Below are 14,976 nucleotides of genomic sequence, written 5' to 3'. Positions count from 1 at the left end.
GATACTTTGGTTTGGCACTACCACCCAGCTTTGCTGCACAGCATTCCCTTCACGGGGCAAAGGTCAGGCGTGGTGAGGAGCACTGCCCTCAGCTCAGTGCCACTGACTCACACTGTGCCTTACCTGTCAGCAGCTGTACTCACTGCTTCACATGCTGTATGTTAAATACTGGACTTATTAGGAATAAAATCTTTCCAAACACATAAAAGGAAACATCTCCATTGCAATTTTAAGCACAGTGACATTTTACCATGTGTCAGGCATCACATACATTTTCCTTAGGCAACAGATAACTTGCTACGCTATCTCTACAAGAGGAAAATCTTCCACTTGCTATCTTCCCAATAACTTTGTTGTCTTCATAGACATGAGATGACAATAGCCAGGAGCACAGCTGAAATCCTTGGATTTTAACATGCACTGAGCTGATAGGAAACTTTTTAATTGGAAAGGTCACAGGAGACAGATTTCTGGGCATATCTCCAGCTAAATGTCACCTATTCAGCAGTGCGCTCTCATCAGAGATTACATAAAAGGCAGACAGACACTTTGCAGTGATACACATGTCTACCTTGCAACAGGCCTGCCTGCCTCCTAAGGGTAAAACTTATATCCTCCAGAGATGCACAGCAGCAATGCTGTCTTACAATCCACAGCTGTAGAAGGTAAAAACCAGAAGCTGATACAAAGTGAGGTGCCCCTGAAATTTCACCAAACAAAAATGAGACATTCTGAAATAAGTTATTATTTTGGTTGCTTTATTTTGCTTTGTCTGAAATTGAAAAATGGGCATAAACACAAAGATACTCAGTTTTGAACAGCAAATTGAATTCAGTCTCTCACATCCCAGATAAGCATCCTAAATCCTGGTGCACTGGTATGAATGAATGGGTGCTCTGTGGTCCCCCTTCTATGCAATTATACTCTTGACCAGAGAAGCGCTCAGTGTCAAATCCAATCTATTTGCTGGAACAGATTCAGCTCTGATGATGTCTAACAACCAAAATTTTGTCACTAAACTTACAAGAAGCTCTAGCAACACAAGAAAAAAATTACCTGAAATCTGACCTCAGCCTTTCTACTCACATCCTTACTGTCTGTCTCACTGTTTTCCATTAACAGATTATGCCTCTTTTCTATTTAATTGGTGAGATGAGGGAAAAATTCATTCTACTCCATATTGTTCCCTGCTGTTTCCTCTCCAAAGCCTTCAACATATTTAAACACAGATCTCTGGAGCTTCTAGGTTAAACAAGGGAAGAGTTACATCCTGTCTCAGGACTCTATAATAATTATTCTCTATAACCCCTGTCCATTCTAAGTCTGTCTCACAGAAGAAACCAAGAAATTTACTATCTATAGAGTATCAGAAAAAAAATGCAACAAATATTTTTAGAGTTTTATTAAATTTAACAAAAACATCAGATTAAAGGGTGGTCAGTTGTTTGGAGAGGATTTAGATACACACTTAAATGTCAACTGTGGATATATAACAAACTATGTACAACTGTGTCAGTCATCAACTGAACACTAATCAATGTAATCCAAATCTTCTGGGATTCCAAAACCTTTATCAATTCTGCTCTCTTCAAATCCAAATTTACGTTTGGCCCAGGACTTTATTGAAAAGATGTTATCTGTAAACAGAATTAAAACCATTCAGTTTTGAAAATTTAGGAAAGCATGAATTATAGTCTTGGCTACAACAAAATTCTTCCATTGAAAATACCTTATGTGTGTATGAAAAAAGTATGTAGAGGGGAACATCATTATTAAGTATATTTAGAACACAAAACAGGAGGCTTTTGTTAATAACATAATTTTACTCAGTGCTAAGTAAAATATTTCCTATTTTTTGGAGATTTCCTTTATCTTTTCTTGCTACTCTTTTACAAGGAGACTGAAAGCTACAACTGCAGTGTAAGACTGCTGTAATGATGAGGTAAGTGTGAATATGCATAGCAAGTATTTTATAGGTCCTTCTTCAACTAGACACCTACTGTGTGACTGTCTATAACTGCAAAAATTAGATTTCAATTAACTATAAAGTCCTTTCTAGTCCTGTGTGTTTGTTCAGACATTGTACATTTTTTGATAAATAAAAGACATTTAAGAAGCTTTATTTTAGTCAGCACTTCTCTTTTAGCATCACATTATTATTTTAACATACACATTTTTTCAATTTAACATATTTTTTCAATGCAGTATTGACTGCAATGTATTACGTCATTTTAAAACTCATTGCATCATTTATAACACCCATAAATTGCAGAATTCCTTAAGAGAGGAAGTGTCTTCTGTCTGTACATCTTAGAAATTTTGTTTCCTTTAACCATCACACATTTGGTTTTAAAAGTCTCTTCAAAAGAAAAATATGCTACAGCATATAACCTAGTTGTCTAATTTAATAGCAAATTACTTTCTACAGGCTGAGGCACAGCTCCTTTACCTCACTGGAGGCCTTGAAAACAGCCTGTCATCAACAGCAGAGAGTCCTGACAACAGGACTCACGGAAGCTATTTTCAAAAACATAATTTTATTTGCCAATATGCAGTGAACAACCTAGTGCAAATGAAGATATAAAACAATAATAGTCAGAAGACTAAAACAATATCCTGCTGCACTTGGCATAACCAATGATAGGAAGCAGTCCATCAGGAGGAGATCAATTCTAGACAAAGAATTACAAACAATATTCTAAATAATTAAAAAAAATAAGGACATACAAACTGCTTGTTCTGCAAAATGGAAACACAATATAGCAAAGCTAAGCAACAACAGAAAATTGAGTTAAACTTCTCTATGAATGTTATCACAGTAATCTTACTCAAAACTGTTCAGCCATTTTCCTGCATGCCAAAGCTGAAGAATTAGTTTGAAAAATACCTCCTTTATATCAGCATCCATCACCTGGTAGCAGCAATAAGATTCCACGAAGCATTCTACTCTTTAGAAACAGATGAACATTCAGAATAGAATTAAACTTCCTGAATACCTGGGGCACCACCATCTCTATTGTTTTCTTGGTCTTAAGGAATTTTAACCCAACCAAGGAAATGAGTTGCAGGTCCTAACACAGGGTGCAAGACAGCACCAGAAGGACAAATCTACTATGTCATACAAAGTACATTCAATAACTAAACTCAGAAGATGTATTCCTTTTTTTGCATCATAATAGTTTATAAGTAAAATAAGTTCCTGTATGCTTTTATAAGTGAGGACTATCCAACATCGAGTCCTAATCAAATTTAAAATTCTTAACAATGAGTAGCTCTTTTACTGAAATTGGTCTAGTGTGAAGTTGTGTCACTGCAATACATACCAGTCCATCTATTGGCTGCCTCCTTGGCCACTTTGTTTGATTGGCCTAAAACAGAAAAACACCAACAACAATAAAAGCATGAATCAAAGTAAAATCATTCCATAGTTTCAAGACACAGAGATAAAATTTTTATTGATGTAATTTTTAGGGAACCACACAATATAAGGAAGTAATGCTACTGCTTCCAAACACTCCTTTTGTTTTACACTTTTAAGGTTCCTGCAAGCACAAAACTAGGTTAAAGAAAAACAGGAAAAAGAACATAAAAGATACCATATGAACCACTGTGAGTTTTTAAAGTGTATATTAAAATAAAATAATCCTAGTTTAGTTTGCCTGAGGGCTTAATTATCTGCACCAAGATTTGAAGTAGATATATGGCCTGAAGATACTAGAGGCAATGGAGATGTAAAATATTTCATAATCCTCTCTATACATAAGTAATCCATCTCATGGGCATGCATGACTCCGTATACATAAGGAAAATTAAAATGCAGCAGTCTATCACATTTCCCCAAAAGTTTATCATATAGCTCTGGAAAGTCTCCCAGGCTTTAAGAACTTCCTCAATGTAATGAAGACAAAATGATGTTTCTCGTTATTAAACTTGGTTTACCTCCCTAACCACCACTCCAGAACTAAATACATAATAGTCAGTTATCATTACTACAAACAGTTTTGGTATAGCTTCTATGAGGCAAAACTATCAAGAACAATTCCTCTTAGATCACCTTGCTCACATTAAAATAAGTACCGAGTCAAATCAAGCAGGTTGGTTTGTAATGTGGGAATTTATCAGAATCATTATGGTTCTCACACCTACACATAACTTAGTTATCCCTAGTCAGTCTTGTTAGTACTTGCATGATAATACTCATTTGAATGGTCAGCATGAATTTTGTCTCCAGGGGTACTCAGAAGTGAATATATGATCAAGTATCCATTTTTATACAGATTATACTTCAAGCAAAATTCAAAAATCATCTGCTAGCACACAGGAAGGTAAACGCTCATTATTCTAACCTTAATATTTCAGTACCTGATGTGAACAATGTTTTAATCGGAGTAATATGACATTCAAAAACCAGAGTAGTTTCTAAAAATGGCTTACAATTAGGAAGTTCAGGCACAGCATGAAGAAAAGCAAAAAAGATGGGCAAAAAAGCAGAGCGTGTGAGAAGATGGCATTTTCGTTTGCTTGCATGCATCAGAAATTCAAGTTGTTCTTAGATTGAGAGAGGTATTCCTTATTTCCTTTGTGGACTGCTTATTGCCATCTCCACTTGTTCAGTTCCATGACTGGCAGCACTGACAACATACTTGCAGCTAATGGCATTTGGAACAGTGCTTAACTTATCCCTACCTAAAGCAAGTCTGCAGAGTAAGAGCTTTCACCAGTCAAGATTTTAAATATTTTACTTGTGATACTTTTCTCAGCATTTTTCTGAAATTCTACAGTCACAATTGAAAGCTGTATTTGACTAAGTTGGAAACGAAGTGGGGGAAAAGTAGGATAGCATTAAACTCCATGGATCCAGAGCTGCAAGGTGACAGCATTCTGATGGTTGGTGAAACCTATTCCATAGCACTTGCAAGGTCTCAGCAGAAAGTTTTGCTTTGCTGGAAACAGCTACCCAGCCTTGCCCTGTGCTTCTGCATCACACAGCAGCTCTAAGTTCCTGCAGCTTTCAGCACACAGCCCTGTGCTTAAAGCCCAGTGGCCATACAGTACAGTGCATTAACAACCCCAAACAGCAGTGGCAGCATGGTGCAGTGTCACCCTGCAAACATTGCTCATGTGTGTCAAAATATACATATGTCATCATGTGTTCTGAAAATGTGACTTCACAGCTCTATCACAGAAAAGGCTGGGTGACCAAGAGATATAGGCTGGGCAACAGGGTAGTTAGAATGCCAGTCACTGCCTATAACTGAGTTGTGGCTAGAAATGAAAATGGTAATTAGAGTAGGAAGCTATAATGGGGAAATCCCACAGTGGGCAGCAGCTTCTGTGATTTCAATAGCAGAGAAATAAAATAATAAAAACCAAACCAAGCCTCCTGTGAGTCAAAGTCATACAAATAAAATGAAGAAATATTTTAACCACGACATTCTTTCTATGTATCACCTGAGACTGATCACAGACTGGCAGCAGAGTGTCATGGCAGAAGTGTGGAAGGATCCACAAAGCAGAACTTCAGGATGGTGAAGGTGACATTCAAACAATCTGTCTGAATATCAAAGAAGAGGCTGCCACAGTCCTTCAGAAATTGGGATCACACATCCACCACATTAGTTGGGGGGAGGGGGAAGCCACTTGCAAAGCCTCAGGCACATCACATGTCCCAGAAACACATTCACAAGAGGGTGAAGCAAGCATGTGCTGCTTGCTATTTGGCATTAGCTGGCCCAGACATAAATGTACGATAGCACCACAGGGATGCAGGTATGGATTTATTCTGCCATACTAGAAGTTGCTTAGACCATCAGGAATATTTTATCAACAGCAATGCCAGCTAGCTTGGCAAGTTGCAAGACACTCATGTTTCCCTCATGTCCAGCCTGAGTAAGCTCATGCAAACAAGACAGCTTGCACTGTCTGTTGTCATCAAGTGAGTTTGCCACTGTCCCTGGTGCAGGATGGCACTGCAGTCTGCTTAACCACCATTTCCTTCACTTAAATTTTCCCTTCATATTTCCTTTTTAATTTGGGGTGGGGGAGACATACCTCATCCATCTTCAGAAATTACTATGTCATCTCACCTCAGTTGTTGCCTCATGGCTACAGGCTGAGCATTTAGCTATCTCAAGGCAAGATTTAAGCCCCTTGGGATCAGGCTTAACTCTTGCCTACGATTCCACTGCATGATCTTGTGTGCCTGTTGCAACCAAAACCATTCCTGAAAGAGGGACAACAGACAGGCTTTGGTAGTTATGGACCTGCATCACCTGAAGAAAGCAGCCACATCTGGATCACCACCAGCATCTTCCACAAGCCTCCCACTCCATCACAAGAACCGACAGAAATGAAGGAATATGCACCTCGACTACTTTTTGGAAGCCTTTTATAGTTGCTTGTTGGGACTGTCATTGGTTTCATCAACTCTATGTGTACATGCATGGATGAGGGAAAACGGAAGTAGTAAAGCAGACACTCCCCTCCCCCCCCAACACACCTAATTTATATATGGGTGTAACTAATTCAAAGTCATGCTACTTGTTATTGCCTATTCTCTGGCTCTAAGGATAACATGGCCATTGGCCTCCTGCTTTATGAAAGTTTAAGATCCAAAAATAGCAACAGCATGGGAACTTAAAAATGTATAGTCTAAAGAAAGGCCAAATATGCAGCCGAGGCAAGCAATACAGTAGGTAACATTTTCCAGATGCTTCCAGATGTTCTCATTACCCTTAGGGTCTAATTACCATCTATATCTATACATGCACACATAGGCTGACAATATATAACTGCTGTCTGGAAGCAACAAAATAATCCATTTGTTCTGGACATTATGTATTTATTTCACCTACTTATATGACAGTGCAATAGACTTTCCCACTCCCATGTCTGCAAGATACAAGTCAATTATTTGGCTGAGGCACACCCCAGTATCCTCCGCTGAATTTCAGGCACATTTGGCATTTTCTAAGAAAGAAAATGGAAGTTTCCATTTTCTCTCCAAAACTAAAGAAAAGCAACCACTGTGTGTAGTGCAATTCAAGCCCAGGAGCAGCATGACTTGGAATGCAAGTATGTTATGTTAGCAAAACATATCTGGAAATACATCCTAAGCAGTGAAAGGCTAAGGGTCAGAGAGCTAATTTTGACCAATCCTCATGGAAGTCTCTTCTTTCCTCAGGCCCAGGTATCTCTGGAGAACTGCAGGGAACTCAGAAACCCCAGATTATGGAAGCTGAACCATTATCATAAGCATCTGCAATTGTCCTTATCATAGGGAGAATCCCTTTTTTTTCCTTTAGGGAAAGGAAGGTCCAGCAGCAGTAAATGTCTATAAAGAAAGTGAGAGAGGGTTGGAAACGTGCTTTTCAATGTAGGTGACATTCTACCAGTGACATGCAGGCATTTCAGAGCAGAACAGGAAAAGAAAATTGTATGGAATTCCTCAACTAAAAGGCACACGACTGCAGAGGGAACTAGCACTTCATCAAGGAGACAGTCACCCATCAGCCTGTAGGACTGTTAGCCGATACATGCAAAATACAACAGCAGCTTTCAGCATGTGGGAGAGGGAGTAATTTTACAGTGTGAATCACAATTCTTCTGCATGAAATGCAGAGAACAGCTGCAACTGTTCTCAGGGACTAGTGAGGATTATTAGCCTAAAGGTTACCAATCTCTCTCATGAAACTGGTCAGGGTAAATTAATTGCATTAGGTGGATTTGAATTCCTGTAATAATTCTACATTCACTTAGACAAAATTCAAAGATGAAAATTGGCAACTACCATAAGAAGTGTATCTGACCTTGAATTCCAATGTCTCTGATTGTCCATCACCTTCTGCAGAGAGTTATCCATTCTGCACACAGGTTGTCCTCACTTTCCCAGCAACATTACCTTGCTATCATCACACTGTGACAGATTTGTGTTTCCCTACCTCTCCTGGAGCAGCATCACTATAGCACCCTGTGATGCACAGTTTTCAAAATTTTTCCCACTAATGAAAACATCTCATGTAAATAAAGCGCCCATCTCTAAAGGCCAGGGAAGAAGGTGAACATAGAAATGATACACCTGTCCTCCATGGAAAGTACAAAAGATAATTGCCTAGTAACTCCTACTGACAAACCCATTCACAAACTGACACCAGAGTCTGTAGCTTGCCATTGGAGACTATTTGCTGCAATTATGTGATGAAGTGGCTTCTTAAAGTCTGTATTTGAGTATCTTCAAGACTAAGTAATCCACAACACTGTCAACAGGGTGAATTGCAATGTGGCAAGAAGAGCTTTAGAAGAATTTTTTGTAACCATATATTAGGCAGATACCTCCACATTACTGTAAATCTTTACCTTCCCCCATGCTTCCCAAAGAGGTGTTTCCTCTTAAAAGCAGAATAAAGAGCTGCTCTGCAGAAAAGTGATAGCATATCAGAATTCGGTCAACTCCTCTGAATCCAAAATAACACATCATTCTTCCTCCACACTCCAGTATCCCACACAACACTTATCCCCATATTAATCAACAAGTCACAATGCTTCAGTATTCAGGACTATGTTCAACTCAATGCATAAGTATGATTTCTCATTTAAATGACATCACAAATTCCACAGGACTATTCATACTGACTTATTTTAGACTCTGAATAGAGTTTCAGAACTACAAGAAAAAGCATTGACAATTTTGAAAGCTACCTACTGATCTACAACTATTTTGAAAAGCATAGAACAACAATATAAGCTACGCGTGATAGAAAAATACTCAAGAAATTTTCATATATAAATGAATTAAATTAATACTTCTACTGCAATATCTGTGTGTGTATATATATGTTTGCTTGAAAATAAACCTGAGCAAATACATACCATAGTGCCAGTCTTGTCTATATGTTGAGACATAGCAGTGCAGAGTAAAGCTACTAAAGAGTTGATCCATATTGCTGGGAACATGCTTTTAAAGGGTCTGCGATCTTTGTCAGTGTGTTTGAAAAAAGTGTCAAGTCTCATCAGCAAAAACTCTCTCTGTCCTATATGAAAAGGTCACACTGTCAAATTTCATCAGGATGTATACAGAGTCTCCTTGAAAAATGTCCAACAGAATTTGTCAGAATCGCTACCAAAAAATTCGTCTCTGCAAAAGACATGCTCTGGCACTTAAGTTTACTATATTAATGTACCTACAGAAAAAGACCATTTGCCTCTCAAGTATTGTACAGAAAACCCATGCTGAAATCTTAGTTGCATAACCAAAATACATCTATTATAATTATCCAAAGATCAGAGGGAAGCAATATGCTTACAAAACAGAAACAAGCACATCAAATTGATTAAGGGCTGATTCAGGGCTCCCTAACACCACTTGTTTTTTTCAGTGGACAACTCCTCTCTCCACACTTCGTTCACTAATAATCTTCATACCTTCAGCACAGCTAAAGGGACTTTACAGAATCACAGAAAATGCTGAGTTGGAAGGGACCCAAAAAGGATCATAAAGTCCAACCCCTGGCCCTGCACAGGACCATCCCCAAGAGTCACATCATGTGCCTGAAAGCATCATTCAAATCCTTCTTGAACTCTGGCAGACTTGGTGCTCTGACCACTTCTCTGGGAACCCTGTTCCAGTGCCCAACCACCCTCTGGGTGAAGAACAATTTTTCTAATATCCGACCTAAACCTCGCCTGACACAACTTCAGGCCATTCCCTTGGGCCCTGTCAGTGGTGACCAAAGAAAAGAGATCAGTGCCAGTCTCTCCTCTTCCCCTCACAAGGAAACTGTAACTGCAATGAGGTCTCCCCTCAGTCTCCTCTTCTCCAGGCTGAACAGACCAAGTGCCCTCAGTTGCTTCTTCTTCAACTTCCACTCAAGGCCCTTCACCATCTTTGCTGCTCTCCTTTGGACACTCTCAAACAGCTTAATATCTTTCCTATATTGTGGCATCCAAAACTGCACACAATATTCCAGGTGAGGCCGACCCAGTGCAGAGCAGAGCGGGACAATCCCCTCCCTTGCCCAGCTGGCAATGCTGTGCCTGATGCCCCCAGGACACGGTTGGCCCTCCTGGCTGCCAGGGCACTGATGACTCACATTCAACTTACAAACTTCTGTGCTGCTGAATTGCATTTCAGAGGCCCATTCCAGAGTACCATGATTTTTGTCCACTTCTGGGTTGCAATCTGCTGCTGCATGTCTCACATGTCACAGAAGTTGCAGAGAAGACTCTGGAAGGCATTGAAGGAGGTCCTCCAGTCTCTGTACCCACAATTCAATGCATGTTCAACCTTACCCATGCCATTTCTGAGGTACTCCCAGCCTTTTTTTAAGGTTTCCAGTATCAGAGCTTTTACAATCTTCCCAGACAGTCTAATTCATTAGTTTTTCACTTGATTTTTTTCTCATTCTGCAATTTAAGGCTATTACTTATTGCAAACTTTTCCATTAATCTGAGTAACAGGCTCTTCCTTTCCTTTTTCTGAAGGAGATACAGATACACAAAACTCACCAGGAGCAACCTTCTTTTGAGCCCTATTTTTGTAAATGTTTATTCCTCTTAGAATGTGACTATTCATTGTCAGATCTTTTTGCTCTACTCTGAACACTGAGTTATATGAATATATGAATACTCTGAAATAAATTAGGTAGGATATCCAACACTGTCAGTGTTACAGCTGAAACCACACTAATGTCAGCTTCATCAAAAAGATTATTTCATACATCTCCTTATTGGTTAAAATTCTGCATCTGAGTATGACAATTTTGCTCTGCACAGCAGAAATTCTTACATTCAACCTGTCAAGTACTATAACTCTGACATCTTTTTTCAAACCCTCCCCCCTTAACCAACTGCTCCAGATCATTTGTATAACACAATATCCTTGAATTCATGTACATCTTTGCACTCCCCGCTAGCGAATTTTATTGTGTTTTTTTAGACTATCTTTGCAATTTGTCATGCTTATTTTGAAATCCCACTTTGTCCTTTGTCTGTGCTTTGTCTAGTTTGACCATCTGCAAATGTAACAAAAGCATGTCTTCTCTTGCTTATTAATATAAATACTGAGCAGATGCACAGACACGACAGAACATATTATAGAGCTTCATCAATTCTACCTCCCTTTCTGATACTGAATTGCTAACAAATTATAAGGTAGTTACTGATGTTTCATCAGGATTCTATTACCCTACTTTCCTTACCAAAGTATCATGCAAAACTGAGTCAAAACACCAAAGAGAACCTTCTCCCAATCTACAGAGGTCTTACAGTGGTGTGTTCATCTTGATGTTTCCAATTGGTTCTCTGTTCTGGAGTTTTTCCTGATATCCTGCTCTTTTCAATGAAACTAGCTCATAAATTGTTCAAGTGAGGAGGGAAGAAAAACCATTAGAAATACCCTCAAATACACCACCAGTGCCAAGATTAGTCTTGCACTCATACAACCTGCCCCGCAAAAACTCTGCAGATAAATAGCACAGAACAAGGTATCTATATTAGGAATATAAATTGAGAATATAAGGTCCTAATCTAGTTAAACCAATAATGAAAACGTAATGTACCATCACATAAAATATGGAAGATATCTGAAGGTATGAGACTGCTGACCTCTTTTGTTTTAAGAAGTCCAGGGAAGGCCTCATTTGACAGTCCTGCAACTTTGCACTGAAAAGAGCAAACTAAAACCCACAATACCTTTCCTGACCTAATTTTGCATGTCGAAGTCATGAAAAGATATAAACCAGTATCTTCTGGTTGAATATCACCACCATAACTTAATTAAAACAGTCTGAATGAATGCTACCATACACAACTAACCTAGCAGGTCAACCATGGGAAGAAGCAAAATACTCCCTCCACAAAACCCTTTTTGTTTCATATATAAACGATTGACAAATTAGTTCCATTTGATGCTTTTAATCAGGGCTTTAAAACATGGACAAACAGATTGCTACTGATTCATTTCTAAATCAAGGAGTATCATAAATGTTGTAAGTAGCCATTTTCCACATCACAAATTTTATCAAGTGTCTCCCATTCCTAAACAGCTCAACAGCTTTTGCCATAAGGATTTACTGGCTCAGACAATAGAACTATTCCCATATATTTCATCCATCACCCCTCTCACTCTACATATTTCTTCTGTCATCCCAACATAAACAAGAAAAAATAAACAGAAAGAACAAAAACAAGCCTTGTGACTGTTCTCATTTGATTTCAAGAATTGGTAACTTGCCAGAGTAGCAACTTTTTTTAAGCAGGGTGTTACATACATTACTTAAAGATTTGATTCTCCAATTGCCTCTTTTCTGAGTGTTCAAGTAAAGTCCCACTAATAAAACACAAGCTATTTTAAAATGTGGTGTTTGTGTTTGGTTTTGGGCTTTTTTTGTTTAACCAGCTAAAATGCAGCTTCATTTTAAAGCAAGTTTTCTTAAGATGACACTCTCTAAGAATACTCTTGCTAGAATATGCTTGAGATATAAAAACACAAGTATGCATGTGTCTTAATATTTAGGGCAGTTTTTCATTGCAGAGTAACCTTTTATCTGAAGTCCAAACACAGAGACAGAGAAATTCTCTGAAATGCAGAGAATAAGGGCCTTTTGCTGAAAGCCAAACAACCCTTCTGAACTTGAGCTTCCCAGCTTCAACCAAAAGCCCCATATTTCATTTAAAGGTTTGTGTCATAGGTATACAGGTACAGATAAATCTTAAGCTGCCCAGTTTGTCCTGGTCACCCTTCACTCATTATTCTTCATGGCTGCTACATTCTCCTTTCTTTACACAGGCGAGAAGCTGCTCACACATTTACCTACTCCCGTTTCTCCCTCCCTTACTCAATTTTTTCTAAATCCATTTTCTAACAGTTGAACTCATTGCAGAGTTCACGAAGGCGTCCTTTGAAAACTTGTCACCTGATGTGCTCCTAGTTGGTCAGAGGATCCTTGGTTGCTCTTCAGGGCAACTACCACAAGGCAGACAATTCTGTGAGGTGCATGACATATTACCACACATATGAAAGCCTTCTGAAGAAGGCAGTGAAAGACTCCATCAGACACACTCGTTGGGTGGAAAGAGATTTCAAAGACCTCAGGAGATTCACAAGACAAGGGTAACTATACCATCTGTTCCTAACTTGAGCAGACAACTTCCTTTTATCACTGGTGAACTACAGCACAGGAATGAAGGACCAAGGTAAGAACTCTTTAACCTGCTTTTGTCAGGGAAGGTCCTTAAATCACCATGTTATGGCCTCTGGTAATCACAGCCAGATTCTGCTTTGCACGTGTTCACTCTGTCAAAGGATCAGCGTTTCCAATAACCCAAATGCCAATGAGCCTCTCTTGACTTTCAAGATAAAAAAATAAATTGGAAGGGTTGAAGATAAAGGAGCAGATATACTGCTTAAACTTGAAATTTCATCTTGCTTACTATGATTACCAAGAGCTTGGAGCATCAGTGATCCAAGTATACCTTTGCAATTCCACTCATTAGGTATCCTGTTCCTTTTTCAACTTCATTTAACAGTTAAAATTTCCCAGTTATTATATGTTTACATAATATGTTTTCATACAAGTAAATTTATTACTTCGTATTATTTCTAGAAATTAAGTTATGTTTAGTTAGAATTTATTTTCACATAGCCATGTAAGTATTAGTTTTAGAAAATAATCTAACGATGAATTGCACAAGTAGTGATGCCTCTGAGATCACACATTCAGGGAGTCAGAAGGATAACTGTGAATATTTGTGGTTTGCAATCGTGTCCATTTGAATCACTTGCCTCGCGTGCTACAGGATCAAAATAAACAAAGAAAGGCAAAGTAAAAAGGTTGACACGAAAATTGCTATGTGTGTTGTATCTGGGAGTTTGCTAATTTTTGAGAATATGGTTTGTTTAGACATGTTCAGAACACTGTTTTAAAGGTAAAAGTCTTAAGATAAAAATTATCAATAACTGGAAATTTGGAAAATATGCCAAATAAAAAGAATGCTGACAGGCAACATCTAAGAAAAGGCACGTAAATATTAGCAGTCACACCACACAGAAGTCACTTCCTCCAGCCAGTATGTAACTATTCCTATTTCTGAGACAGCTGTTCTATGCAAAGGCACACAGCAACCAAAGCATGGCTATTGTGGAAAAAAAAATAGCTAAGACCCAACAATGTTTTAATAAAATTTAAATCAACATTCCTCTAGTCTAGTTTACTTAGAGTAAAAGAACAAGAAGTTTGAAATTCTAGAAATGTTTCTTTTATAATCAACATTGAAAATGCTTAGCTGTTTTCAGTTACAAACAGACCAACAACTCAGAGCAGTCCCTACCATTTATCTGTATAAATGTTATATATACACGTATCTGTATGTTATCAGATAAACCTTTCTATAAAATGAATTATAAGAAAAAATTTATTAGCTCCTTAATATCTCTTTCTGGCAGGCAGGAAGAATTAAACTTATGCAGCAGGTTAATCTTGATGTTACATGCAGCTTTTTCTGTTGACTTTATGAAAATCTGGATCAATTGTGAACTACTGGAAGACTGCATTCTCCATGCCTTTGTCCTCTACCATAGTCTCTAGAGAATCTAGCAGCACCACATGTATCCAACTTGGCACACATGCTTGCTATGTCACATAAGCCTTTCTGCTGGAGGAATCTCTGCACAGCGGGTGCTTTCCCAGGAGCACCTTCCAGTCTACATGAACGGGCCTCGCAGTGAGAAACAGGGGCTCTGTCCTGCACCATCTGCAGCAGCATTACAAGTTTTATAGAGAAGCATAAAATACCACTATTTTTTTTTATTTCCAATGGCTGTTTTCAGTTTTACTGCCTTTAATGTTGAGAAACAATTTATTACTCAGTCCTAACTAACACAAAATTCTTAAACAGCATTTCCAAGTGGCAAAGACAAGCCTCAATCACTGAATTGCAGAGGTCATTAGAAAAATAACTCATATATTTTTCTATTTTAAA

The 14,976-nt window shown here is 38.4% G+C and overlaps 1 protein-coding gene across 1 annotated transcript in view; it reads right to left on the bottom strand.

The window, feature by feature from the left end:
- Window positions 1-759: 759 nt before the first annotated feature.
- The window catches only part of MND1 (meiotic nuclear divisions 1), a 39,143-nt gene continuing 24,926 nt past the window's right edge, over window positions 760-14,976 (bottom strand). Inside the window, exons 7-8 of the mRNA XM_071555147.1 lie at window positions 3,324-3,368; window positions 760-1,637 (exon numbers count right to left, since the gene is read on the bottom strand). Coding sequence (XP_071411248.1) covers window positions 1,531-1,637; window positions 3,324-3,368 — 152 coding nt within the window. The 3' untranslated portion in view covers window positions 760-1,530. The remainder of the gene's footprint in view (window positions 1,638-3,323; window positions 3,369-14,976) is intronic.

The sequence above is a fragment of the Pithys albifrons genome, chromosome 5 (assembly GCF_047495875.1).
Source record: "Pithys albifrons albifrons isolate INPA30051 chromosome 5, PitAlb_v1, whole genome shotgun sequence".
Taxonomy (NCBI): Eukaryota; Metazoa; Chordata; class Aves; order Passeriformes; family Thamnophilidae; genus Pithys; species Pithys albifrons.
The sequence above is the reverse complement of the archived record's forward strand: the minus strand, read 5'-3'. Positions and strand labels throughout refer to the sequence as shown.